The sequence below is a fragment of the Lemur catta genome, chromosome 12, assembly GCF_020740605.2.
Source record: "Lemur catta isolate mLemCat1 chromosome 12, mLemCat1.pri, whole genome shotgun sequence".
NCBI lineage: Eukaryota > Metazoa > Chordata > Mammalia > Primates > Lemuridae > Lemur > Lemur catta.
This window is the reverse complement of record NC_059139.1, coordinates 91,847,161-91,874,560: the sequence shown is the minus strand read 5'-3', so window position 1 is coordinate 91,874,560 and position 27,400 is coordinate 91,847,161. Positions and strand designations below refer to the sequence as shown.

Here is a 27,400-nt window from a genome sequence, read left to right as displayed (position 1 = left end):
ATTCACTCAATATTTGAGTGCAACCTTTGTGATAAATGCAAGCTCTAGGAGCTGAGGACATAGATAAAGCAGTGAACATAACATACAAAAGTCCTCACCCACATAAAACTTACTTGGAAAAAAGAAACTTTTAAAAATAAAATATATAATATGTTAAGTATTGCCAAATGGTATGGAAAAAATAAAAAAAAAGAAGGGGATATGGATTACATACATAGTGGTGGGAAAGAGGACTGTAATTTTAAATAGGTTAGTCTGGAAAGGTCTCACTGAAATGGTACCAGAGTAAAAACATGAAGGCTGTGAGCACGTGGATACCTGCCCCCACCTGCAAAGGATTTTCCTTCATTGAAAATTCCCATGGGTTGAAAGATTATAAATGTCAGCATTTATTACCTTTAAAGAAATATTAGAATCCCTGGAATAATAGAGCCATATGGCAAGAAACAAAATAATTTCATTCACAGAATACATTTTCTTTAATTACTTTAATATAAAAGACAGCAATGTTCCACATTTCACATAATATTAAAAAAAGTTGTAAAACCTTCTAATAAGTTTTTAATGAAAATAAATTTATTGAAGGGTAACAATGACCACAAAATCAAAACTACCAAATCATTACTGATGCCTTCTGCATTAACAATATTTGGAGGATAAGTGGAGAAAATATGAAACAGAATATGGACATTTTAAAACTACATTTTACCTAGCCTTTATCTTTTTACTAAATCTTGTGCATATTAGAAGATACATTCCAGATGGTTGTAAAGATATTCTGCTAAAGTTATACTTCGAAGATGCTAAAACAGCCATCCACTAATTGTATGACATTGCAAATCCTTCCATCTGTCTACAGAAATAAAATAAGCAATGACCCAATCAATGAGTCTTTCTAGGTAAAAGATTCAACTATAAGAGAGAACATTAACAGAGAATTAGTGATGGCGACCAGAGTATCAGTATGATCAAGAAAGATGTAAAATTATTCAACATAATTTGGCATGGTTAGATCAGTGCAACTCAGTAAGTCAACAGCTGGGTACATGATCCAGAGCCCTGTTTTTAAATTCACACGGAACAATCCTATTTCAATCAACCTGTAAAGTAAAAGCACTAAATCCACATTAACATTATAACATACATCTTACAATAATACAAAGGCCAAACCATTATTGGTACTTTTTTTTTTAAAGTGCACAATTTAAGAAAACTTCACAAGAGTGTGCACTTTTGAAAGTTATGATTGGTGTATACAGTATAGACAAAACAGGCACCTTCATTGTAATTTTTGTTCAATAAATAAAAGCACATTAACAAACAAAGAAGGTAAGCAGCACCTGAAGCTTTTGACATCTGAACTAAATGCTGGTACCCAAATGGTCTAGCCAGTTAAGTTTCACTAAGAGGAGCAAAGAAGGAGCCGTTTTTGACTTAACATTTTAATTCTAGTAGAGATAAGAGCTTGTGTAGGCTTACAGTCCTGTCACGTGATGGTGAGTAGCATACCAGCCCTTCAGATGTCCTATACTTTGGAAAGCAGACCTGACTCTGGAGCACTCGCCTTAATTAGATTCTGAATTTCCTTGAATTTTGGATGGTCTTTATCAGCCACCAGCTGCAGCAGAACAGCCTCACTCGTGGTCACTATGATCCCAGTTCGAGCAAGACGCTTTAAAAAAAAGGACAAGGACACATCAAGAAGTGAGCGTGGGCGTGAACACTATTTTGAAACAGCAACAGTGCGTTGGGACACAGTAATTAGTGTCGTCTCCCGAAACCACAGTCGCCCGGCCATACCGCCAAACTCAGGGATGCGGATGGATTTCAAAACTAGCCATACCACAAGAGTAATATGATTATTCTCAATACTACTAAAATAGATTAGAAACAAGTAAAAGGAAACAGGTAGCCAATGTTTGACCTTTATGTGCCAGGAACAGGAGAATTATCAAGGCTGATAACTGTAAACGTGAGAGAACAGAAAGAGAAAATCACTGAATGTTTAGATAATGTTACTTGCTATTTCCTGAACACCACTGCAGATCTGCGCTTCCTCTCTCACCCATTCATTCACTCAGAGGAGGGCTGCTATTGACTTACTCCTAAATTTATTAAACTATTTTATTTCTATTTCTACTATTGAGATTTAAAATTAAAAAAAAAGGTGTCTCTGATCACATTTCCGCTCTGTAGCTTAACTGAGACACGAGATCATGATGTATGTTAATATTGACGCCTGGCATTCCTGGCGTTTAGCAGCTGTTTACCTAAGAATGGCGGTGGAGAGTAACACTTCTAAAGCTCCATCACGCTGTGCTATGAATATAATTGTAGCTGTCTACAATGTTTCCTTAGTAATTTATTATCCAATTTTATATAACTAAAGTTTTTAATTGCAATAAATTATAAGAATTAAAACGATTCTTAATTTCTCCTTTCTGCCCCCAAACATCCGACCTACAGCACGTGAGTTCTTCCTATAAGAATCCCCCTGTCGAGAAATGACGGGTGGCAGAAGAGCCTCGTGTGAAGTTTAACAACGTGCCGCCAGATGATAATGGAGCCACCACTGCTGCCACCATAAACTCTTTAGAATCACTAAACAAGAGTATATGATTTTTGTTTTTTTATTTTTTGAGATCCTCCAGTGTTCCATGCTCCAGCTGGCCTGTGAACTGCCTTCTCTGCAGGATTGCTACATCATCTCTTTCTCTGCAGAATTGCTAAATCCTCTCTTTAGCCAAGAGGTTCTCCAGGGTGGTGGGGGGCAGCGCGTGGGACAGGGGAGGGCCTTGTTGGAGGAGAAAGAAGAGCAAAGGGCAGGGGGACAGCTGAGGCAGGAACAGAAGTAGCTGGCAGCAGCAGGTGTCTGGAGGCCCTGGCTGGCCATCCCTCTTCCATTATTCCTGAAGCAGTGAGTCCCACGTTGGGATTACAGGTAGAGCCAGTTTTAATTTTGTTAAACTATTTTCAAGTTTATTTAGACTACTGAGGTCTCTGGTCATTAGGTACTAAGTCTCAGCAAAGATCTTTGGGTGATTTCCTGACAGGTCCAAGAATGTCCTTGCCACACTGCTCCAGTGGAACTACAGTCACTGAAGAGAGAAATCGCAAGCAGGGCAGAGGGAGAGAAAGGCAAGGGGAAGGAAGGGAGGGAGGAGGGGAGGGAAGGGAGGAAGGAGGGAGAAGAGAATTCTACAGCAGAGATTAATACTCTGGAGGTATTTGTTATCAGAAACCCTGAGGGGAAAAAACGGACAAACTGTTATCACAAAGAGCATCCACTGCAACCTTGGTCCCCAACCCCCGGTGCCCAGCTCCTGGCTGGAGGCCCGTGGGGGACCCGGCCTCGAGCTCCAGCCCTGCCCCTGTGGCAACACTGTCTCGGGGGCCTCGCGGGGATGGGCAGGCGGGCCTCTCGGCTCCCGCGCCCACATCGCCTCCCCGCCCCAGCCTTGCCCCTGGAAAACCTGTGCTCTATGAAACCTGTTCCTGGTGCCAAAAGGCTAGGGACCACTGCGCTACAAGAACCATGAGAGAAGAAGTGGTTAGAAACCGTTCCTAGGCAAGTCGGAGGGAAAAAGCCCAGGAGGCACTTGCACAGCCAGGACGTCCGCGCAAGGGGGAAGCAAACCCTCCCTCGGGAGCCTGTGCACCCGCAGGCCCACCCGCCCCCGGCCGCCGCCTCCTTTCCATGGCTGAGCACAGAGCAGGGCTGTCGGCTTACCCTGCTCATCAGAAAGGAAACTTGCACCTCACCTCAACAACCCGTACAGAAAAGCGTGCAGAACAGCTAGCCAGAACTCTCTGGAAATGGGAAAACGACACGGAGCTATGTAGGAAGGGAGAGGGCAAGGATATTAGTTTAGAAAATTACACAGCTGCATTATCCCTGCGTTTTTTTTTAAGACTTGTGGAAATTCTAATTTCCTCCTCCTTGCTTTTTAGTCAACTATCATACAAAACCCTTCAAAAACGTCAAAAGGTCATGCGCTCACTTCACACCAGAAGGCAGAGAGCAAATGTAGCATCAGGCGCAGCGCAGACGCACGAGAACGGCTCTGAATGCCCCGCCCATCCGGCCCCGCCTCCCGCTGCCCCGGCCCCGCCTCCTGCCCGTCGGGCCCCACCTCCCGCTGCCCCGGCCCCGCCTCCCGCCTGTCGGGCCCCGCCTCCCGCTGCCCCGGCCCCGCCTCCCGCCCGTCGGGCCCCGCCGCCCACTGCCGACTCCGCGGACCGTCCGTGGCTCAGCGTGGGTCTGCATCACAGACGGTCAGCATCTGCGAGCAGGCTCTGCGCCGTCCACTCCAACCTGCCAGCAAAGGTCAGCTCTCACTAATCTGCCTCTAGGTCCTCGGTGAGGCAGGACGGAAAGCAGTCTGTTCCGAGATCCGAGGAAGAAATGTGGCGAGGCTGGAAGAGGCCGGTCCACCACGTCCAGCCCTCCCTAGTGCTCTGCTGAGCCAAGCCCGGTCCACTCTACCCCAGCAAGCCTCAGGGATGCCGAGAGTCGGGTCACCACGGCAGGGACAGGGTAGGATGTGTGTGACACAGAAATACATTTTAGTAAAGTGACACCTACACAGTATTACTTAGAGTCGAGATTCAGATGTAGCCAGTACTGATCGGGTTTTAAACTAATCTAGCCAGGAACCTGTATTAGGGGAAGGCACGGCTTAGCAATATGGGAAAGTTTTAGATCCGGCTCGGACCCTCCCCCAGGGCCGGCCCTTGCCCCAACCAGAAAGGCGGCTGGGCAGAGAACGCACAGCAGCAGCTTTCCAGAGATACCCGGCAGGTTCCTGCCACCACCCTGGCAATACCTGTCACAAGTCCACTGTCTCTCCTGGCTAAAAAAGGGGCAATGAAAACTCCAGCTGTTTAGTGCACACAGGTGCATGTACATTAGGTTTTTGAAGTTCTTCCCCTACACTTGCAAAAACAGTCCAACTAGGCCAAAGGAAAGGTTGCTCTGACCCACAAACCTGAAAATGCAAGTGCACAAAGTCATGAAAGCTTCAGAGAGGGGGGAAAAAGGCTAAACCCATTAAATTTCCAAGCAACACTAAAACTCCCCAGAAGCACAAGGACATCAAATTCAAGAGAGTGTTTGATTCTATATTATTCTGCATTTACTGTACAATGGTTAGTTGAAAGAAATAATGCCTTTCAGGCCGGGCGCGGTGGCTCATGCCTGTAATCCTAGCACTCTGGGAGGCCGAGGCGGGTGGATCACTCGAGGTCAGGAGTTCGAGACCAGCCTGAGCAAGAGCGAGACCCCGTCTCTACTAAAAATAGAAAGAAATTATCTGGCCAACTAAAATATATATAGAAAAAATTAGCCGGGCATGGTGGCTCATGCCTGTAGTCCCAGCTATTCGGGAGGCTGAGGCAGGAGGATCGCTTAAGCCCAGGAGTTTGAGGTTGCTGTGAGCTAGGCTGACGCCATGGCACTCACTCTAGCCAGGGCAACAAAGCGACACTCTGTCTCAAAAAAAACAAAACAAAAAAAAAACAAAACACAATGCCTTTCAGAGGACACGTGCTCAGAAAACATTTACTTAATAAAGCCCACGCCTCAGATCCTGGCACAGTGAGGCTTCAGTAATGCTGACAATAAATCTTACTAGTGTGATGATCTTAATAGGCCATATGGGCAGACTTGGGAATTAAACAGTTATGTTCTAAAGGTATAGAGCAGAAGGGGGGCTGACCACAATGCTATTTTAACTTACATAGTTATAGAAAAAAAAGAAAACTTAACATTTTTCCCCCAAATTTAGGGGCAAACTATATCACCTTCATATCAAATTATTTAATAAGACTAGGAGGAAAAGTCCGTAATCTGGCAGGTCCTCCGGCATCACCCCCTGATCTGACCCGTGATGGTTACTCCTCTCACCCGCACTCTCGAGCCAGAGAGAACACGACTGCTCCGGGCCCTTCTGGTCCGCCTCAGGTGACAGGTCCTTCCCTTCCTTTCTCGGAACTCAGGACTAGTCTCTTCTGAGGCTTGGAAGTTATATTCTTATACATTTCTGGTAAGGCTAACCTCACGAAGACGACAGACCCTAACAATTAGAAAAAAACAAGCAGCAGCTGGCACGTCAGTACTTACCGTGTCAGCACTGCACTAACTGCCATCGGTGCCTTATCTCGCTTCCTTCTCACAAAAATCCTGTGATGCAACTGCTTTCACCACTTCCACTTCACTAATGAGAAATCGGAGGCACAGGGGTGACATAACACGCTCAAGGACACAATTTCACAAAACACCAGACCCTGCATTCAAACCCCCATTATTCAAGCCCCCACCCCCTGACTATTCGGACTCCTAATCCTTAAGATTACAGGCTGCCTGTCAAAGGATGTCTCATGGTAATTAGCTAAGGATGTTTCCAAGTCCTGCGGGACGACAGAATTGCCAACAATCAAAATTCTCTGGGATAAATGCCATAATAAAGACATGTCAGGGGGCGCTGAAAGATGGCAGAGTGGTGGTGACCTGGATTCGTGCTCCCGGAGAGGAAGGCACGGATCTCAGTCTGCCACAACGCTAGAGGATCGCTCCCCCACAAGGACAGCGGTGTGAATCCACGGAGACTCAGCGGGACACAGAGAGCAAGAAAAGACTGAGGTGAACAGGAAACCAGATCATGACAATCTGGAAAGTGCAGGAGGGACAATAGAGAGGGGAGCGTGGGATGGCTGTACCCGCGTCACCAGCAAGTTGAGGGGGTTCAGCCCCACAGGAAAGCGGCCTGTGTCCCCACTGACCCCCACTCCCACTCAGTCAGGGATCTGCCTGAAGCCGGTGCGGAATCACCGCGGGAGACGCGGGGCTCTGTGGAGAGGAGACAATAGCGGGGGGGGGGGGGCGCATTTCAGACCCTGACACCTGGGGGAGGCCGAACTGTCTCCTTTACGCGGGCAGCTGGGCTCCCGCAATGCCAGCTCCTCCGGCCCCTGCCGGACCCTGAACATTCGCCCCCAGCGCCAGCGACCAGTGCGCAGGCAGCCGCCATTGTCGGGGTCCCCAGCCCAGCTGCTGCGGAGCAACTGGGAACCGGGCGGCTCCATCCCCTAGTCCGTGGTACCCCACTAGGAGCTCCGCCTCTGCGTGAACACTGAGCGCTTCCCTGGTCGCGAGGGAGTGGAGCGGGGACCTTGCGGACACTGGGGCGGGGGGACCGTCGCCCCCGGGAGCCGCAGCAGCCGGGGCGCTGGGCGAATGCAGGCACCCCCCTCCCCCCAGCCGCTGTCTTTCGCGCAGAGAGAAGCAGAAACCACCTCGGGAGAGGAAGAGGAAAGGAAAAAGTCGCTTTCTGTCTGCAATTAAATCAGCCCAGGGACGGGACTCTCAAACCGGTTTCGAGCCAAATTAATTCTCTGGGGCTGGACCCAACAGTGGCAGCCCCCAGCTGAGGCAGCAAAATCCTGAACAGCAGCGAAGGGCTCCCCCTAGTGACAGAGGAGGCAGCTCACCTGGGCTGCTGCACAGCCCAAGGTCCGCGCCCACGGAGAGCCTCTGTCCAGCCTAAAGCTGAAAGAAGGGACATAAGGATTGATCCAGATGGGAAGTCCTCAGCGAAAGAACTCTGGGAGTTCAAAGAATCAAGCTGAAACCTCGCCTTCGAAGAGGATTACTAATTCTCCACCAATTGTCACAAATCAAATGTGAAATAGCAATATGTCACAGGAAGAATTCCAATCATGGATCATAAATAAGTTGAATATTATGCAAGAAAAATGGATAACCAACACAAAGATACCACAAAAAAGATCCAAGACTTGGAAGAAAAATTCACTAAAGAAATCGAAATATTGAAGAAAAATCAAACTGAACTCCTGGAAATGAAGAATTTATTCAGGTAGCTACAAAACACAGTGGAAAGTCTCGAGAGCAGGGTAGATCAAACAGAAGAAAGGATCTCAGAAATCGAAGATAACACTTTCTAATTAAATAAGTCAGTCACAGAGATGGGGCAAAGAAATAAGAGTAAAGACCAGAGTCTACAAGAAATATGGGATTATGTGAAGAAGCCTAACGTGAGAGTTATCGGCATTCCTGAGGGTGAAAAAGACAATAAGCAAGGGTTGGATAAGCTATTTGAAGACATAATTGAGGAAAATTTCCGAGGCCTTGCCAACACTCTAGATATACAGGTTCAAGAAGCTCAAAGAACCCTTGCGAGATTCATACCAAATAGGAAGACACCACATCATGCAGTTATCAGACTGACCAAAATTTCCACTAAAGAAGCCATTCTACGAACTGTTAGGAGAAAGAAGCAAGTTACATACATAGGAAAATCCATCCGAATTACGCCAGATTTCTCAACTGAAACCTTACAAGCAAGAAGAGACTGGGGCCCCATTCTTACTCTTCTGAAACAGAATAATGTCCAACCTAGAATCTTATACCCAGCTAAGCTCAGCTTTATATATGAAGATGAAATTAAGACATTCTCAGATAAACAAAAACTCAGAGAATTCACCAAGACCAGCTCTCCAAGAAGTACTCAAAACAGAGTTACACACGGACCAGCACAAGAAAGACCCACGAATATAAAACTACCCAAGAGATAAAGATAAAAACTCAGTTATCACAATGGTTGAAGAGAGAAAAAAGAACAATGAAATTCAACCCAACATGAGGAACAGAAATCAGTCTCACTTATCAATTCTCTCATTAAATGTGAATGGATTGAATTCCCCACTCAAGAGACATAGACTGACACAATAGTTAAAAAAATACAAGCCAAGTATCTGCTGTCTTCAGGAAACTCATCTAACCTTCAAGGATGCATTTAGACTGAAAACAAAAGGGTGGAAATCGATATTTCAAGCAAATGGAAGCCAAAAGAAAGCTGGCCTGGCAGTTTTAATCTCCGATAACTTAGTTTTTAAATCAATAAAAGTAATGAAAGACAAACATGATTACTATATACTGGTGAAGGGTAAAATTCAAGAAGAAGACATAACTATACTTAATATATATGTACCCAACTTGGGTGCACCCAGATTCATAAAGCAAACCCTACTTGATTTGAGCAAAATGACAGATAATAGCATGTTCATAGTCAGAGACTTTAACACGCCACTGACAGTACAGGACAGATCCTCCAAACAACAAACAAACAGAAATAATGGACTTAAATAGAATGCTAGAACAAATGGGCCTAACTGACATCTACAGGTCATTCTACCCAAAATCCACTGAATATACTTTCTTCTTATCAGCCCATGGGACATTCTTCAAGATTGACCATATCCTAGGACATAAAGCATGTCTTAAAAAATTTAAAAACATAGAAATTATACCATGCATCTTCTCAGATCACAGCAGAATAAAAGTAATAATGAACCCTAACAGAAATTGTCATTCCTACTCAAAGTCATGGAAGCTAAACAACTTTCTCCTGAACGATTATTTTATACATGAAGAAATCAAGACAGAAATCAAAAGATTCTTTGAATTAAACAACAATGGAGACACAACTTTTCAAAATCTGTGGGACACAGCTAAAGCAGTCCTGAGAGAAAAATTTATTTCCATAAATGCCTATATCAAAAAGACAGAAAACTTACAAATAGACAATCTAATGAATAGACTCAAAGAGCTGGAGAAGGAAGAACAGACTGACCCCAAACCCAGCAGAAGGAGAGAAATTATTAAGATCAAATCAGAACTGAATGAAAAGGACAACAAACAAACCATAAGGGAGATTAATAAAACAAAAAGTTGGTTCTTTGAAAACATAAACAAGATTCACACACCTCTGGCTAGGCTAACCAAGAACAGAAAAGAAAAAAGTCTAATAACCTCCATCAGGAACATGAAAGGAGAAATCACGACCGATGCCACAGAGATACATGACATCATCTATCAATTTTACAAAAATCTTTATGCACACAAATTGGAAAATGAGGAGGAAATGGACAAATTTTTAGAAACACACAGCCTTCCCAGGCTCAGCCAGGAAGAAATAGAATTCCTCAATAGACCAATATCTAGATCTGAAATCGAAACAGCAATAAAAAACCTTCCCAAAAAGAAAAGCCCTGGACCAGATGGGTTCACACCTGAATTTTACCACACCTACAAAGGAGAACTGGTGCCCATCCTACATAAACTATTCTCCAATATCAAGAAGGATGGCATTCTCCGCAAAACTTTTTACCAAGCCAACATAATTTTAATACCAAAACCAGGAAAGGATGCAACAAAAAAAGAAAACTACAGACCAATATCCCTTATGAATATCGATGCAAAAATTCTCAATAAAATCCTAGCAAATCGAATCCAAGTGCTTATCAAAAAAATAATCCATCATGACCAAGTGGGCTTCATCCCAGGGATGCAGGGATGGTTTAACATACGCAAATCTATAAATGTAATTCACCACATAAATAGAAGCAAAAATAAAGATCATATGATCCTCTCAATAGATGCAGAAAAAGCATCTGACAAAATTCAACACCCTTTTATGATAAGAACACTTAACAAAATAGGCATAGATGGGGCCTTTCTAAAAATGATACAAACCATATATGACAAACCCACAGCCAGTATCATACTGAATGGGGAAAAATTGAAAGCATTCCCACTTAGAACTGGAACCAGAAAAGGCTGCCCACTGTCCCCATTACTTGTCAACATAGTATTGGAAGTCCTTGCGAGAGCTATCAGGCAAGAAAGCAGAATCAAGGGAGTCCAAATAGGGAAAGAAGAGATCAAACTCTCACTCTTTGCTGATGATATGATGTTATATCTAGAAAACCCCAAGGATTCAACCAAGAGACTCCTGGAATTGATCAATTAATTCAGTAAAGTCATCTAATCTTTGACAAAGCAGACAAAAACATACTCTGGGGAAAAGATTCCTTATTTAATAAATGTTGCTGGGAAAACTGGATAGCCACATGTAGAAGACTAAAACAGGACCCACAGGTTTCACCTCTCACAGAAATCAAATCACAGTGGATAACAGACTTAAATCTTAGGTGGGAAACTATTAGAATTCTAGAAGAAAATGTAGGAAAGACTCTTACAGACATTGGTGTAGGCAAACAATTTATGAAGAAAACCCCTAAGGCAATCACAGCAACAACAAAAAATAAACGAATGGGACCTGATTAAATTAAAAAGCTTCTGCACAGCCAAAGAAACAGTCACGAAAATAAACAGACAACCTACAGAATGGGAAAAAATTTTCACATACTACACATCAGATAAAGGACTGATAACAAGAATCTATTTAGAACTCAGGAAAATCAGCAAGAAAAAATCAAACAACCCTATCAAAAAGTGGGCAAACGACATGAATAGAAATTTTTCAAAAGAAGATATAAGAATGGCTAACAAACATATGAAATAATGCTCAACATCCCTAATCATCAGGGAAATGTAAATCAAAACCACAATGAGGTATCACTTAACTCCAGTGAGAATGGCCTTCATCAAAAAGTCCCAAAACAACACATGTTGGCATGGATGCAGAGAGACAGGAACACTCATACACTGCTGGTGGGACTGCAAACTAGGGCAACCCCTGTGGAAAGCATTATGGAGATACCTTAAACAGATTCAAGTAGACCTACCATTCAATCCAGCAATCCCATTATTGGGCATCTACCCAGAAGAACAAAAGTCACTCTATAACAAAGACACCTGTACCCAAATGTTTATAGCAGCACAATTCACAATTGCAAAGATGTGGAAACAACCCAAATGCCCATCAATCCACGAATGGATTAGTAAACTGTGGTATATGTATACCATGGAGTACTACTCAGCTATAAGAAATAACAGTGATACAACATCTCTTTGGTTCTCCTGGAGAGAACTGGAACCCACTATATTAAGTGATGTATCCAAAGAATGGAAAAACAAGCATCACATGTACTCACCAGAAAATTGGTTTCCCTGATCATCACCTAAATGCACATTTGGGAATGATACCAATTGGATATCAGACTGAGGCGGGGGGTGGGGGGAGGGGATGGGTGTATGCCTACATGATGAGTGCGTTGCGCACCCTCTGGGGAATGGTCATGCTTGAAGGTGCTGACTCGGGGAGGTGGGGGGTTGGGGGAGGGGATGGAGGTATGAGTACATGGTGAGTGCCAGGCACACTGTCTGGAGAATGGACATGCTTGAGGCTCTGACTCAGGGGGGTGGGGGGGACATGGACAATGTATATAACCTGAACTTATGTACCCCCATGATGAGCTGAAATAAAAAAAAAAAAGACATGTCTAAGAAACTTACATGAATGTAGGGAGAAAAGCCCTTAAAATGTCTCTACAAGCAAGACAGGTTTTGTTTTGTCGGTATGATTTTAGTTTTTTACTTCCAAAGTTCTGGACCTCAGCATTATAATAAAGGTCCACCCACCGATGAAAAGAGCTGCTTGTGAGGTGGTGAGTGCCTGACGGTGCAACTGTTTAAATTTGGGTTACTAAGGAAACTTTAAAAGTGGAAGTTGATTAATTCATGACTGTAAGCATGGCTTAAAGATCTTTGCTGAGACTTAGGAATGACCGGAACCCAATAGTCTAAATAAACTTGAAAATAGTTTAACAAAATTAAAACTGGCTCTACCTGTAATCCCAACGTGGGACTCACTGCTTCAGGAATAATGGAAGAGGGATGGCCAGCCAGGGCCTCCAGACACCTGCTGCTGCCAGCTACTTCTGTTCCTGCCTCAGCTGTCCCCCTGCCCTTTGCTCTTCTTTCTCCTCCCACAAGGCCCTCCCCTGTCCCACGCGCTGCCCCCCACCACCCTGGAGAACCTCTTGGCTAAAGAGACGATTTAGCAATCCTGCAGAGAAAGAGATGATGTAGCAATCCTGCAGAGAAGGCAGTTCACAGGCCAGCTGGAGCATGGAACACTGGAGGATCTCAAAAAATAAAAAAACAAAACCCTACATTTCCCATTCTCAATAAAAAATAAACAGTTAAAGAACCTTGCAATTAAATCCACATGTACATTATTACTCTAAAATCATTACAGAATTAGAATTAAGTATGAAAGGAGAGAGAGAGGGAGAGATCCAACATGGAGTGAATGTTTCCCAAGATTATGTGGTAGTCTGTATTTTAACAGTCTTGGAATAGAAAATGTTAAGACAGACTACTGTTAGGCAATAGTGACAGAGAAACATTGACTCCCTGACCTCCCTGACTCTATGGGACATTGTGACACTCTAGGGTCAGAGAGCTATGAAATACTGTATGTGAATGGTGTCCACAGTCAGTAACATACTCCCTAGTCTCAAAAATTCAAATCTGAGGGAACCTAATATAGTTGTCCTCCAGTATCCAAGAAGAACTGGTTCTAGGAACCCCCACCCCCACCCTACTGCCAGGATCCCAAAATCTGCTCAAGTGCCTGGTATAAAATGGCATAATGTGTGCCTATAAGCTAGGCACATCCTTCTGTATACTTTAAATCACCGCTAGATTACTTATACCTAATACAATGTAAATGCTATGTAAATATTTGATATCTTTTTTATATTATTTTTTATTATTGTAATGTTATTTTTATTAATGTTTTTTCCCCTGAATATTTTTGATCCACTGTTGTTTAAATCCATGGATGTGGAACCCATGGATACCAGGCTTAGGCCCACTCTGCCCAGGTTTTTGGCTAGATCTTGGCTGAGTTAAACCCAGGTGAGCTGTTTTCAATTTGCAAACTTCTAAACAGCTCAGGTTAGACTTCTTGGAATCTCTCTTAGTCTATGTATAAAACTAGAGCAAAGTCAGGACAAAAGATGTAAAGGAGCTTTTGGCAACACTGGAAGTCCAGATCTCGGGAGGAGACAGTATATAAAATAGGATATGGCAGGGGAGACCCCAAAGGTGGTCAGTATAAAATCAGTGAGTCTGGTATCGCCAGACCAAACTCAAATTTAGGAGGTAAACCTTTCATTACAAATCCAGTACTCTTCTAATTTATTTGGAAAGCTTGACAAATGACCTATTTTCAAGCAGGACAATTACCTCCAGAGCAAACATCCTGTCCATCATGCTTCTGGAGGATGTGGCGTCAGCAACAATATGGACCTCGACTCCTCGGCCAACCAGCTCCAGGGCAGTTTGTTGGATGCACACATGAGTCTAGCAGGAAAGTAAAAACGCACATGTAATGACACAGTAAACTAGAAGTGTTTTTACAAAGGTGCGACACCACCATAAAGCAGAAAGAGCACCGCAAATACAAGAACCTTGCTCTACATCAAGCTTTGCCCCTGCTTAGCTGGGTAATCCTGACCATAAAACAGCATCTCTGGCTTTGGATTACTCCTTTGTAAAATCAAGCATTGAGTGACACCACGGTCTGAAACTAGGGACCTTAAACATATTCTTGGAGCTCTGTGAGAATTTCTTAAACATTCTTCTCCATGTCACCTGGATGACCTTCCCAGAGCTGACTAGTACCACTCAATTCCGGAGCCACTGCATTTGGATTCACTTCTGCCTTCACACCAAGTGCGCAACATGCACAACGAGCCTACAGTACTGCAGACAGAGAGTGGCGGGAAACTGAGTCATTACAAGGCTCCTGGTGGTGAAGGGAGGCCAAGTTAAAGACAACTTATGACACAAGCAAAAAATACCCAGTTCACATCACCGGCAAATGTTTATACACATCCCATCTTTGTGGGTATTAAGTTGTAACAATTAATTAACAAAGAATGTAAGTAAAAACATGTTCCAACAATAACTGAGTTATACATACAACCAATGAAAGCACATTTCAATAATGCCACGTCAACCTTATCTTCACAAGACTAGAGCATTCTGGAGACTTACCAGCGGACACCACATTAAAATTAGCATTGGAGGAGTGCCCAAAGATAATTTTGATTAAGCATAAGGGCTAATTATGATGAGCAAGCAAAACAAGTGGCAAAGCCAGCAACAGCATTTGCTTTCACATATTTATACGAATAGGCTTCCTCTATACTGTCATTGCTGAACTCAGAACACAGAAATATTTAATGTACATCTAAATCTGAGCCAGTATTGTTCTATTAGTAAAACCTACCACTATAAAACCTACTTTTAAAATATCATAACTATATTAAATTATTTTTATTTGTTTTTATAATTTTGTTCATAATTTTTAAAATTTTAGTTTCATAGTTGTTTAAAAACTAGGAATAAATCAGTTGAAATCAGCATTAGGAAATCCACGAGTGTTTTTTTTCTTGTAAAAGGGTATGTATATGATTCAAATTTGAAGGACAATGAACTGCATGACCTCTAAGGTTTTACTAGCACAAAAATATGACCTAAGTCAAATGCTATAATACAGAAATAAAAATAATGCCTTGATAAAAATATGTTCCAAAGGTAGTGGTTAGAAGTATAAGCCCAAGAATCAGGCAGCCTAGATTCAAATCCAGCTCTATCCCTTACTTGCTGTCTGACCCTAGGCAAATTATATGACATCTCTGTTTTTTAGTTTCCTCATTTGTAATGGGAAGGGGCTTAATGAATTAACACCTATAAAGTACATAGGTCAGTGCCATGAAATACTGAACATTTAATACATGGTGGCTGTTTTTCATCATTATCATCACCTACATGGCAGTCTACACCCAAATTGCATTCTGTAAATATCCAGTTTTCTATAAATGATATTGTGCTCAAAACATAATACCAGGTACTTACTTCTACTCCAAATAATACAACACTCCTGACTCCAGGAATTTCTGCCAATGCTGCTTCTACTTCTGGTAACACCATTGAAAACTTGGTCTTTGGCAGTACCAGTTTTACACCTGTTAAATCAATTTCTTGAACAGTGCTTCCCAGACCTTTAGGGTACTGTTCTGTTACAATAACTGGAATTCCTAATATCCGGGCCCCTTGCAACTGAAAAAATAACCAAACACAAAAATAATTAGTAACGTACATATGTGTGTATACATGAATGTATATTATGCTAGAGCAAACTGGAAAAAATAAAGAAGCATACCAATCTTTGTCCAACACTAATAATATCCCCAAAATACTTGATGGCTGGTCTGAACCTTTCCTGCATATCACAGCAGAAAAACACAGTGCTTGAAGGTGTAAGATTTCCCAGAGTAGTGAGCTGAAGAAAAAAGAAAAAAGAATGATTTAGCACTTGTTATACAATGACATTTATTTTCAGTGGAGGTCACTAAAGAAGACAAATGTTCCTATTGTTTGACCCAGTAAGTCAATTTCTACAACTATTACCCCAAACAAAGTATCTGAATTGCAGGAAAAAAATTACCCCAAAAGATGATCTCTAAATTGCTTTCAATAATGAGGATCAGAAATAAACCAAGGGCCAAAAACACAGAAATGGTTTAATAAATTTTAACATATTCACACGATGAAACATTTTTTTAGCCAGTTAAAAAACATGTACATATATATGTTCTCAAAGAATTTGTAACATCTAAGGAAAAAAGGTTTAGAATATAATGCAAATACAGTATTTGAAAATATTAACAGTGGTTACATAATTAGGAGTTTGGGGATTTTTTTCTTTATACCTTTCTTATATTTTCCAAATGTTATTTAAACACATTTCCTGAATGTTATTTAAAAATGTTTCCTTTATAACCATAAAAAATGTCACAATACTAAAAAACTTAAATTTGATGATGGCACTGCTTATGAGTACTAAAAGTAAAATTTAAAATAATCCATGGCAGAGACTAGGGAACATAAAAACTAAACAATAACAACATCAAAAAAAAAAAAGACAGAAACAAATCCAGAATTATTGCTAACATCAAGACAGAAATATTAAGATGCTATTCTCAAGAATAACTTTTAGAGTTCAAAAAAATGCAATGAAATAACATGCATGCACTTCACCACTGTTAAATGAACTGCATCTCCCCTGTAATTATCCTAGTTTGCTCCCCTTAAATCCACCCGCTGATAGCAATTATTAATAATAGTCCAGAGGAGTCTGTGTCCCAATGACAAGGTGGGGACTTCCCCACCTGCACAGCCGGACACCCTGCCTTAGCATCTCTGCACGGGGCAGACTCCCAGGAAACAGTGACTACACAAAAAACGAATCAGCTCATACTTTATTTGATCTATGTCCTGGTCTGAGAGACTCTTGCACTTTAATCTACCTCTGGTACTGACTCTATAGACGTGTATTGACAAACCAACATAGCGTAACACCAAATTCACGTTAGAATGTGAGAGCCACCTCTAATTCTAATGCTATGTATAGGGTTTTCTTACATTTCCAATAAAGTATGATTCAAATAAATATTCAAGCATTACATATTCTAGCTTTGGTCATTTCCTTACTTAATTTTTTAATGCAAGTATTATGCCTCCATTTTGGTCATTTTCAAAATTGGTAACTATGATATGTTTATATAAGGAAGGCCAATTTTGTGAATTTAGGATGCTAGTTTAAAAACCAGTCACTATTTATTTCTGACTACGTATTTTAAATTCTCAGTAAACATGAAATGGCTCAAAAGGCTCAAATCTACATACTTTCTTTTTTATAAACATGAATCATGGGTTGGTAGTCATTCACAATGTGTTTCGGGCACACTGTATACAGCAGTGTGTCTACAGCTGGCCTAGCTGAAATAGCAGTAACACAACTCAGCCGATCTCATGATTCTACAACAGGTGGGAAGCAGCCAGTATGCAAAATAGAACTCCGACAGTTACATGAGCGTGGTGGTGGCCACTAACTAGCATGTTTCGGGCTTACACTTGCTTAGAACTCCAGCTCTCTGATCCTATCTCAGACTACATTGACTAACTTTGTATACATTCCTAAAACGTTTGGTTGTCTGGATTCTAAATTCACAAAAGGTTATAAACAGCAAATCAGAAAAGCAATTGCTGGGGGCAGGCAAATTGACAGCAGCAAGAAATAGAGAAAAGATTCAAACTACAGTAAAAACAGATCAAAAACTCAAATAGTTCTACAGGCTACACCTCTGGTGAAGAAAGAACAAGCTGTTATAAGTTAGGAAAACATCATTCTGGCACATTAATTTTAAAAGTGTTATACAGAATTTCAAAAGGACTACAATATACACTGGTCAAAATATTTTAAATAGGGCTATTTAAAGGAGTAAAGCCTTACCTACCCAGAAATCCTAAACAAACAGACTTGTGGTCTCTGGAAGTTCTCATTACCTGGTGCTTCCCTGCACCTCATTTTAGCTGTGAGGTCTGCTGTTCTGAACAAGAGACCACATCAGACGTATGTCATGTTAGACCCAAGCCGAGGAGGTCACAAAATGCAGCCCTGAAATCCTCACCACCATGCAAAACCTTTCTAGTATAGGAATTCATCAACTATAGACTTTCAGTAAACAAAGAAACCATAGAGACTAAAGAGGCAAGGCACGTTTACATGCAAAGACTGGTTATAACTTGGTGAATCAAAAATGCTCTACCTTTTATACTCTCCACACCCCCTGTTGTGACGTGGGAAGTATCTATGTGGGTTTTACTCTCCATATTCCTTTGAATGGGGCTGCACTTAGTAGTTTGCTTCCTAAGAGTGTTGCAGTGGGGAGACCTGGCAGACATGTCTCAGGTGATCAAGATTAATATAATTACCAATGTCATGCTGATAATACACACCCTTGATATGATGTGATGAGGATGACCTTCAGGATCTTCCTCTCAAAATCCTACAACCCCAGTCTAACCATGAGAAATACATCAGACAAACCAAAATTGAGGGACATTCTACCAAAATATCTGACATATACCTCAAAACTGTCAAGGTCACTAAAAACAATTAAAGTCTCAGAAACTGTCACAGCCCACAGGAGCCAAAGGAGACATGACAACTAACTGTAATTGGTATCCTGGGCTGGTTCTTGGAATAGAAAAAGGACATTAGGGAAAAGCTAGTGAAATCTGAATAAAGTGTGAAGTTTAGTTAACAGTAAGGTACCAATGTTGGTTCCCTGGTTGTGATAAATGTACCACAATAATTTAAGATGTTAATAACATGGGAATCTGGGTACAGGAATATATGAATTCTCTATACTACCTTTGCAATTTTGTTGTAAATCTAAAACTAGTCTAAAATAAAAAGGTTAATTAAAAAAAATGGTCTCCCTATGCTATGGTAGTTGGCGAAAAGACGCTACTTTAGAAATAAGCTTCATACCTTACAAGCCAGAAAGGAGGTTTTGAGGCTACCAAAAAACAAACTGAAAAATGCTAACCATGTCTGACCAATCTACCCAATCCCCTACCCCAAACCCACATGAATTCCAGCAGGCTGTTAAAATAATATAGCTCTCTATAATTCAGGAATTTCTTACTTTGACTCATTAATTTCTATTAAACCAAAATCTTTTAGACAACTAAAAATATGGCCCGTAGCCAAATATTTGTATGTCACAACTGCAAGACAGCCAATCCTGCCACAGCCAATTAAAAATGGACATGACCAAATTTCACCAGGAGTATTAATAAAAGTATAGCAGTTGCAGATCACTGCATATTCAAGAAGCATGAAGAAATCACATATAAATATATGGATCTACACACTTTCATATATCTAAACACCTACATATATTCCTATACATACACATGCTAAATATACAAATATATATACTTAAATATAAAAAGTTGGTCACAGCCAATGACTTCCTCAAACAAGAGTTCAAGAGATTAGATTCAAGTATAAATGTTTTGTATACTCTCTTAAGAATTGTCACAGCTGGGATTTGACCTTTGATTTTGTCTTCAAAACACTTTTCATCACCCAGCCTCATTATTACCGTTACCATGCCAGTACCCACCCTTCCTCACCACCACATGTGCTCTGACCATTTCCCAGCAATGATGGCTACATTTGCACAGGGCTCTGTCTGCCCCCTGGTTACCCAGGACAGGCACACACAGGGTAGCTGGCCCGATTAGTGAGAAACTGTACACCAGTTCTATTCTCTCCACAAAAGTAAAACGCATGCGGGGTGATGTGTTGAATTGTGTCCTCCTAAAATCATATAATGAAGTCCTATCCCCTAGTACCTCAGAAAGTGACCGCATTTGGACACAGGGTCAGTGCAGATATAATTAGTTGAGATAAGGCCATACTGAAGTAGGGTGGGTACCCAATCCAATGTGACTGGTGTCCTTATAAAAAGGGGACGTACAGAGACAAACGTGCACGCAGGGGAATGCCTTGTGAACACCAAAGTGGAGACTGGGGTGACCAAAGATTGCCAGGCAACCACCAGGAGCTAGAGCGAGGCAGGGAATGGATTCTCCTTGCTGACACCTTGATCTTGGACTTCTGGCCTTCAGAGCTGTGAGAAAGATTCCTGTAGGTTTGCAGCACTTTGTCACAGCAGCCCCTAGCAACCTACCACAGTGAGTCATCTGTACGGACATCTTCAGGAATGATCATCACAGTGCGGAACTGTAGAGATGATGTTTTAAAAAGTTTGGTAGTGCGTGACAGTCACAAAATAGCAGTGATCTGCTTGGGAGGGAGTTCAAAAGGGGGTGCGGGGTATCATTATTTCACTCCGCTGTGTTCCCAAGGAAATCAGATTACCACAGCTGGAGTGAGGACTTGCTCTAACGTCAACTCACTTAGAACAGTCTGTGATTGGCCTTCCCCAGGTTACAAGGATTCCCTCAACAGCACAAGCTGGCAGGCATTAGAATCTGAGTCCAAATCTCAATTTCACTAATTTCAATTAGGGGAACTAGGGTAAATCATTAACATTTCCAAACTTTTTCTTATTTGTAACATAGCAAGAAAAATAGTATCTACCTCATAGGGTTATCTCAAGGATTAAATGGGCTTCATGTAAACAATCAATAAATGTATTAGGCTACTGTGACATCCCTAATCTATGAAACACTACACTCTAAAACTCAGCATATGTTAAAAAAAAAAAAAACCTAACTCTAATGAGGTTAGATATTCACTATTATGATCCCTGTAGAAACCTATAAATATATAGAGAGAAATATTGCATAACTTGTTATGATAACTTAGTCTGCAGAATTAGGAAAGTAATTCATAAAGTGGATTTCCAGATGTCACCAGACTTACCACGTTACCAAGACAAAATTTTTTCCTGGAGAAACACATTTGGAGCTTTTTAATTTAAGCTGCAAGAAGATATTTATTTTGCTTTTATTTTTACAATATATTCACCTATTGCAAACATTGATGTCACTGGCATAAGGTGACAACTCTGGCTTATCAATTAAAATCTGAGCTTTCTCACTCCTGAAGGGAGGCCAGCTGTCCCCACCCACCCCAAGACTGAGGATGGAAGGATTTCTGAGACTGTGGCTCCGACTGGGGTGAGGGTGAAGCTGGGCAGAGCCCACGAACACAGTGACATCTGAACCTACCTTAGGATTGGCTAAATAAAGGAAAGGAAAAAAAATTCAAATGCAGATCATGGCTCCTACTCTGAAACACAGTTTATTTATAGGTATCCTCTAATGTATTCACAAGCAGCAAAAGGTACACAATGCTTTGGGTATTATTCCAGAACACTATATTTTAAGTGACACCCTCCTTCTCCCTTCTCCCATCAAACCAGTGGGGTGGAGACAATACTACAACCTCAGGATCCAGCAGTCCTTTCTCAGTGCCCCTGACAGCACACCCACCCCCAAGACGTACCACGCCTGTTTCTCAGACCTCTCAGCGTTAGCCGGCCTACCTGCTCTTCTGCCCACACTCCCTGGCAAACATCCTGAAATCAGAGACCACCACCTTCAAAGGAGCGAGACAAAGGCGGACCAGATTCCTTTCCCCCTGCCTTCCCTCCTTTCCCACCATGAGCTCTTCAGCTTCTTCTAGCTATAAAATTCCCATGCCCCTGTTTAAAATATTAATAATAGTAATAAAGTTCCAAGAAAATGAAAGCTGCAGCAGACTCCCCTCCCAACTAACCATCTCAGGAAAAGGTGGAAGCCCTTATCCTGTGGCCACACAAAGCTGCCAGGGCCTTTCCCCCTGGGACAGAGGAAATCCCTCGCTGGCACCCCTCTCGCACGCCCGTCTCCTGCTCTCGGCTGCCTGCTCCTGCCTTCCCGGGTCACAGGCTGGAAAATGCTCTGGCAGTGGTATGACATCAAATTTACATGAGTTTCCACAGTTAAATGTTTCCATTAATTCAAACTTACAAAATACCTTCTGAAAAATTAAAACTTGTAAGTCATGAAAATGACCTAAATTCCCACTATATGATCCTCTCATTTACATTATTTCCCGTGTCTCAAAATTCATCAGACTTCAAGCATTTGACAAAGTTGCTGACACATAAACCATGCGAAACATGAGCTCTGCCTTCAGCTACCTGAGCTGTCGGCAGACATCCAGACGCTCTGACAGAATATTTAAGAAAAGAAGACACTAGAAAGTTACCATAGCCTAGCACTGGCAACGGGGTCTTAAAGATCAGCTCCCTCGGAACCGCTCACCAACCACAGATGCAGCGTGGCATTAAGCGGCCACTGCATTTTACACGAATGAGCATGAAGGCAAACTCAGACCCCTGTGCAAATTAAGAGTACTTTCCAGAATAACAGTGTGTGAGCCTGGAGCACCTCGGCTCCGGAGCCAAAGTCTGAAGAAATAATAACGCACTCTATTTAAGCAACAGACTGTATGTGGCCAAACTCGTGCTCCCTGACCCTGCCTCAGCGGAGGGGCTACCGTTTCCCACAGCAGCACCAGCAGATGGGCCATCATGTCTTCCTACCAAAGAACAATGAGTAGCATCAAGACCAATGAACAAATAAAAGCTCAAGTTTGCGGCTTGTTTTCCAGACTGCTCAATATTCTCATTAAGCATGAAAACAGGAATTCTCTAGTTGGCTGTGAGGATCTACACATGCTTTGTCATGTAACCTGGGGCAAATTCCTAACCTCTCTACCTCTGTATGTTCTGCTCTTCCCAGCAGTGAAAGAGTTGGCTTACAACGTAAGGAACAAGAATGGACTCCAAGTTTGCGTTCACTGTGCTGGGCACTTAACAGCGGCCACTCACCCATCCGTGGAGTAAACTCTGTGGTCTCTTCTAACCAAAACACGTTCATGTCTCTAGGATTACACAGTTGGGTTCCAAATAATATAGTATAGTAGCCATGAAAAGAAATATATTTCCTTTCTCTTCTTAGAGAACATACACGCGTGTGTATGTGTGTACGTAACTCCTTATATAGCTATAAACAGGTATCAGAAAGTGTATAGTATCTACATACCCCTTTACATTATCTACTTCTAAGCTAGGAGAGGCATCTGGCTGAAGAAGTCAAAGTATTATAATTAGTAAAATGAGATAATATAAAAGAAAAATATTTTTAATTATTTAAAAATATGAAGCATATAAAGAGTAAAAATATATAACCGATTCTCAAGAATTCTTGTACTATTTGGTGAACAAATAACATTTTTTAAAAGATGGAACAAAGTAATGCTATTATAATTAGTACTTTAAACATCACCACTAAAAATTAACTACATATAATCTCGTATACCAAGCAAAATACCTCAAAATCCACAAGTGACCAGGATTATATAATACCTTTTGAGAATGTACAAGACATTTCAGGCATATACATTTATATTAATTTCTAGAATGTTTAATTAAAAAGAGTTGTCAGATCAAGGTCTTGAAATTTTTTAAATATAAGTATCCCACCTTGGTGGGGGAGGAACTTTCAGAGGAGGGGGAGGCCCTAGTTTAGCATATTTTCGCCTTAAGTAAGAGCCCTCCCACCCTGCCAGCCATAACAGGAAATGCTTCACAAAGAAGTCTCTATCCTCAGTATAGCTCCAGACCTTTTCAGTTAATATTTGGATTCTTGCCTTTATAAATGTATTTATCAAAGGTGTATCCAACATCTTAGGCATTTTGGCAGCAGTAATCTAAACAGACCGACAAGGAGGGCTGCACAGAGGTGTCAGATGTGAAAGCACCAGAAGGCACAAAAGTGGGGGGATCTTAAGGACCTAAGAACCACAATTCTCCATTTGGGCAGCAGGTCAAATCCTGGGGTATCAGTAACTGCCTGCTTGCTGGCCCTCCATGGGAGGATAGTGGAATCTCACAGACTGTCCTCTGCACACAGGAACTTTATCCAGGTTAAAGTACCTGCTTTGGATGCTTCTGCCATAAGTGAAAATTCACCAATTTATCTGTCAACTACAGCTGAAAAAAAATTTGGGAATAATCCTCAGAAAATGACACTGTTAATGGGTACAAAAATACAGTTAGAACGTAGGAATAAGATTTAGTGTACACAACAGGTCAATTTACTTCACAATAATTTATTGTATATTTCAAAATAACTAAAGGGGTGGATGTGGAATGTTCCCAAGGAAATGATAAACGTTTGAGGTGATAGATATCCCAATTAACCTGATTTGGTCATTACATATTGTATGCTTGCATCAAAATATCATATGTACCCCATAAATATGAACAACTATGTACCCATAAATTTTCTTTTAAAAAAAGAAAGAAAATAACACTTGAGTATTGAATCCCCTTTAATCCCAAATCCCACATCTCAGTTTGGTCTCCAAAAAAAAAAATGGCTCATCAGCTTCTCAGCTAAAGAAACAATACTGGCATTGTATTACCCAAATCATACCTTATGTTCTTTCCTTTCAAAAATGCAAATTCTCCAGCGAATCCTCTGATCGTCAAGAGGAGAGAAGATCGTTCTGTCTACTATTAGAGCACAGCTTTTAAAAAGCAAATAAATAAATAAAATGCTATTCAGTAATCCTCGGGTTTAACTTTCAGCCAGCAGGACCAGGAACTGAGATCGAGCTCAAGTTGGGTACTTAAGAGGCTACTGCAATCCTGGAGGCAAATGTGTTTTTCGGTGCAGGTGATACAAATGTAATCAACAGAACCAGCCGACACTGGATCGGGAGGAGGCTAAGCAAATGGTTACTCCACTTGAGGTTTGGGCCGCTTAAAGCCCAAGGACCCGAGAGCCTGCGAAGAGGAGGGGAGAGGGTTTGGCTCCTACAAGTTTGCGTCCGCAAGTGGTTAGCACAACTCCAGGAAACAAACCCTCAGACCAATACCCCCCGCGATCTTTTTCCCGTGCTGCTTCGCCCATAACCCGAAACAAAAGCCCAGCGCCCACAGCACAGCTCTCCGGCTGCGCGGGAGGCCGGGACCTGCTCCGGCACGCAACGCGGACGCCCAAGGCTGAGGGCCACACGCGTGGGGGCGTTCGCGGGCGCCGAGGCCAGCCCGGAGGCCCCCGCCCCCGCCGGGCACAGCCGGTGACCGTCACCTTTGGACTGGCACGTTCCCCGAGGCTGGGGACGGCGGGGCGGCCCTTCCGACTCAGCCAGGCGCGCAGGGCCCAGCGCCCGGGCGGCTCCGGGCACCTGAGGAGCGCAGCGGGGACGGGGTGGGCACCGGACCGCTCGGGGACAGGGCGCAGCGGCGGGGCGCGCCGCCTCCGCAGGACCCACCTGGATCTGCAGCGGCACGAGGCGCACCTTGCAGCGCTCGCTCACCGCGAAGCCCTTGGGCAAGTCCACGTACTGGCCCCACTCCTCCGCGAAGAGCTGCACCACGAACTTGCGGTGCATGTCGATCTGGTCGCCGTACAGGCCGAGGAACTTCTGGATGAGCAGCTCGTAGCCCGCGCCGTGCGGCACCGACGAGGGCCGCGCGAAGACGGAGAAGCAGAAGAGCACCGGCACCGCCCCAGACGGCGCCCCCGCGCCCACGCCGCCGCCGCCGCCGCCGGGGAGCGCCAGCACCGCTGGCCCCGCCGCCGCCATGTTCCCGGCGTCCGCGAGCCCCGGCGCCAGGCGCAGGCACAGCCGCCGCGGCCCCGCCCCGCGCGCCGCCCGCCGCCCGCCGCCCGCCGCGGGGCGCGAAGGGGCGGGTCCCGGCGGCCGCGGCCGCGCGCTCTGCTCCCCGCCCAGGCGCAGCGCGACCCCGCGGAGGGCTGGGCTGTGGGCCGGGCCGCGGACCGAGGGGGCGCCTGTGCCCGCCGCCCGGGGACGCCCTGCCCGCCTCCCGGCAGCCTCGCGGGAGCTGCCGGCCCGCGGCCGCTTCCCGCCACCACCCGGACGTCCCGGACGGCTCCTCGTTGTCCCGCAGACCTGTGACCTGCCCGCGCTGTCCGGTTGTTCTTGCCTCGGTGCTCCGGCTCACCCAGGGCTTGTGACACCCCTCCCCGCGCCGCCCGCTTTCCGACGAGCCGCGCCCGAGCAGTTCGGCGTGCGGCTGCGGAGAGGAGTGTGTTGGGACGAGCTACCTGTTGGGTTGTGCAGAGCCGCGCCGTCCTCCTGGAGATGGCAGCGGCATCCTAACCCGATAGGACATGGCAGGTACCCCGTGACGAGCAGAATTTAACGCTTCCTTAGAGAGCAGCCAAGGCTCAAATTTCGTCATTTTTCAGCCCCATGGAACACAGTTATCTCTAGTAATGAAATTGACATCTTGACCTCCCTTTATCACAACCTAATTTTCCGGAGAACTTGGATTGGGAATGCAAAAATATAAAGAAGCTTAAGAGCTAAAATCTGAACTTCATATTCAAACTGAGGATTTCTGTTTTAGAGCAAAAGGGATCACCTTTGAATAAAAATGCTCTGCCTTACGTACACGGTGAGACACTCATGGACTGGATTTAGGAAAGCATACGCTACAAACAAAATGTCCTTACCCCCGGGTCCTGGGAGGATAGGCCATGGGTCTAAACAGAAAATTGGATTTTAGGTATTAGTAATAACCTTTAAGGCAGGGTTTCTTAACTGGCACTGTTGACATTTGGAACGAAAATTTCTTTTTTTGTGTGGGGGTGCGCGGAGTGGGTCTTGTGCATTTGTAGGCTGTTCACTAGCGTCCCCAGCCTCTGCCTCGACTAGACGCCTAATAACTGCTCCTCCCCCAGTCATGACGATCATGTGTCCAGATGTTGCCAAATATCCCCCAGGGGACAAGTTTTATCCCAGTTGAGAACCACACTGCTTTGATGAAATCTAAGACCAGCTATTGGCCTTTCTTGCTTACTTGTACTCAAGCTCCTAGAAATAGTCTGTTTTGGGGATTCTATCAAACTTAAAGAAATTCCATTTCAAACTGTTGTCTGAACTCATCAGACTCAAAATGATACTTTTGCAGACATAACTCCATTGCAAGGTCTTCCATATGCACAAGTGCTAATTTGTGCTAATAAGTGAAATGTACCTCCTGTATGCTGACTGATTACAAAAAGGTACCTATTCTGTATGGACTAATAAAAGTGTTCCTTCCACCCTGATAAGACTTTCTGGGACAGAGCAGGTTGGACATTAGAGATTGGCCTGGACTTCAGACACCCTCAACAAGTATCTTTGCATCTACACAATCTTCTGTGATG

At 43.3% G+C, this 27,400-nt stretch overlaps 1 protein-coding gene across 1 annotated transcript; it reads right to left on the bottom strand.

Annotated features, from left to right (window-relative positions):
- Positions 1–554: 554 nt before the first annotated feature.
- Positions 555–25,871, bottom strand: ISOC1 (isochorismatase domain containing 1). Its single transcript, XM_045565865.1, has 5 exons — positions 25,497–25,871; positions 16,002–16,121; positions 15,695–15,898; positions 14,018–14,134; positions 555–1,672 (listed from the first exon to the last, which is right to left on the bottom strand). Exons 1-5 carry the CDS (start codon positions 25,809–25,811, stop codon positions 1,526–1,528), a joined length of 903 nt encoding a protein of 300 aa, XP_045421821.1. The 5' UTR covers positions 25,812–25,871; the 3' UTR covers positions 555–1,525.
- Positions 25,872–27,400: the final 1,529 nt, after the last annotated feature.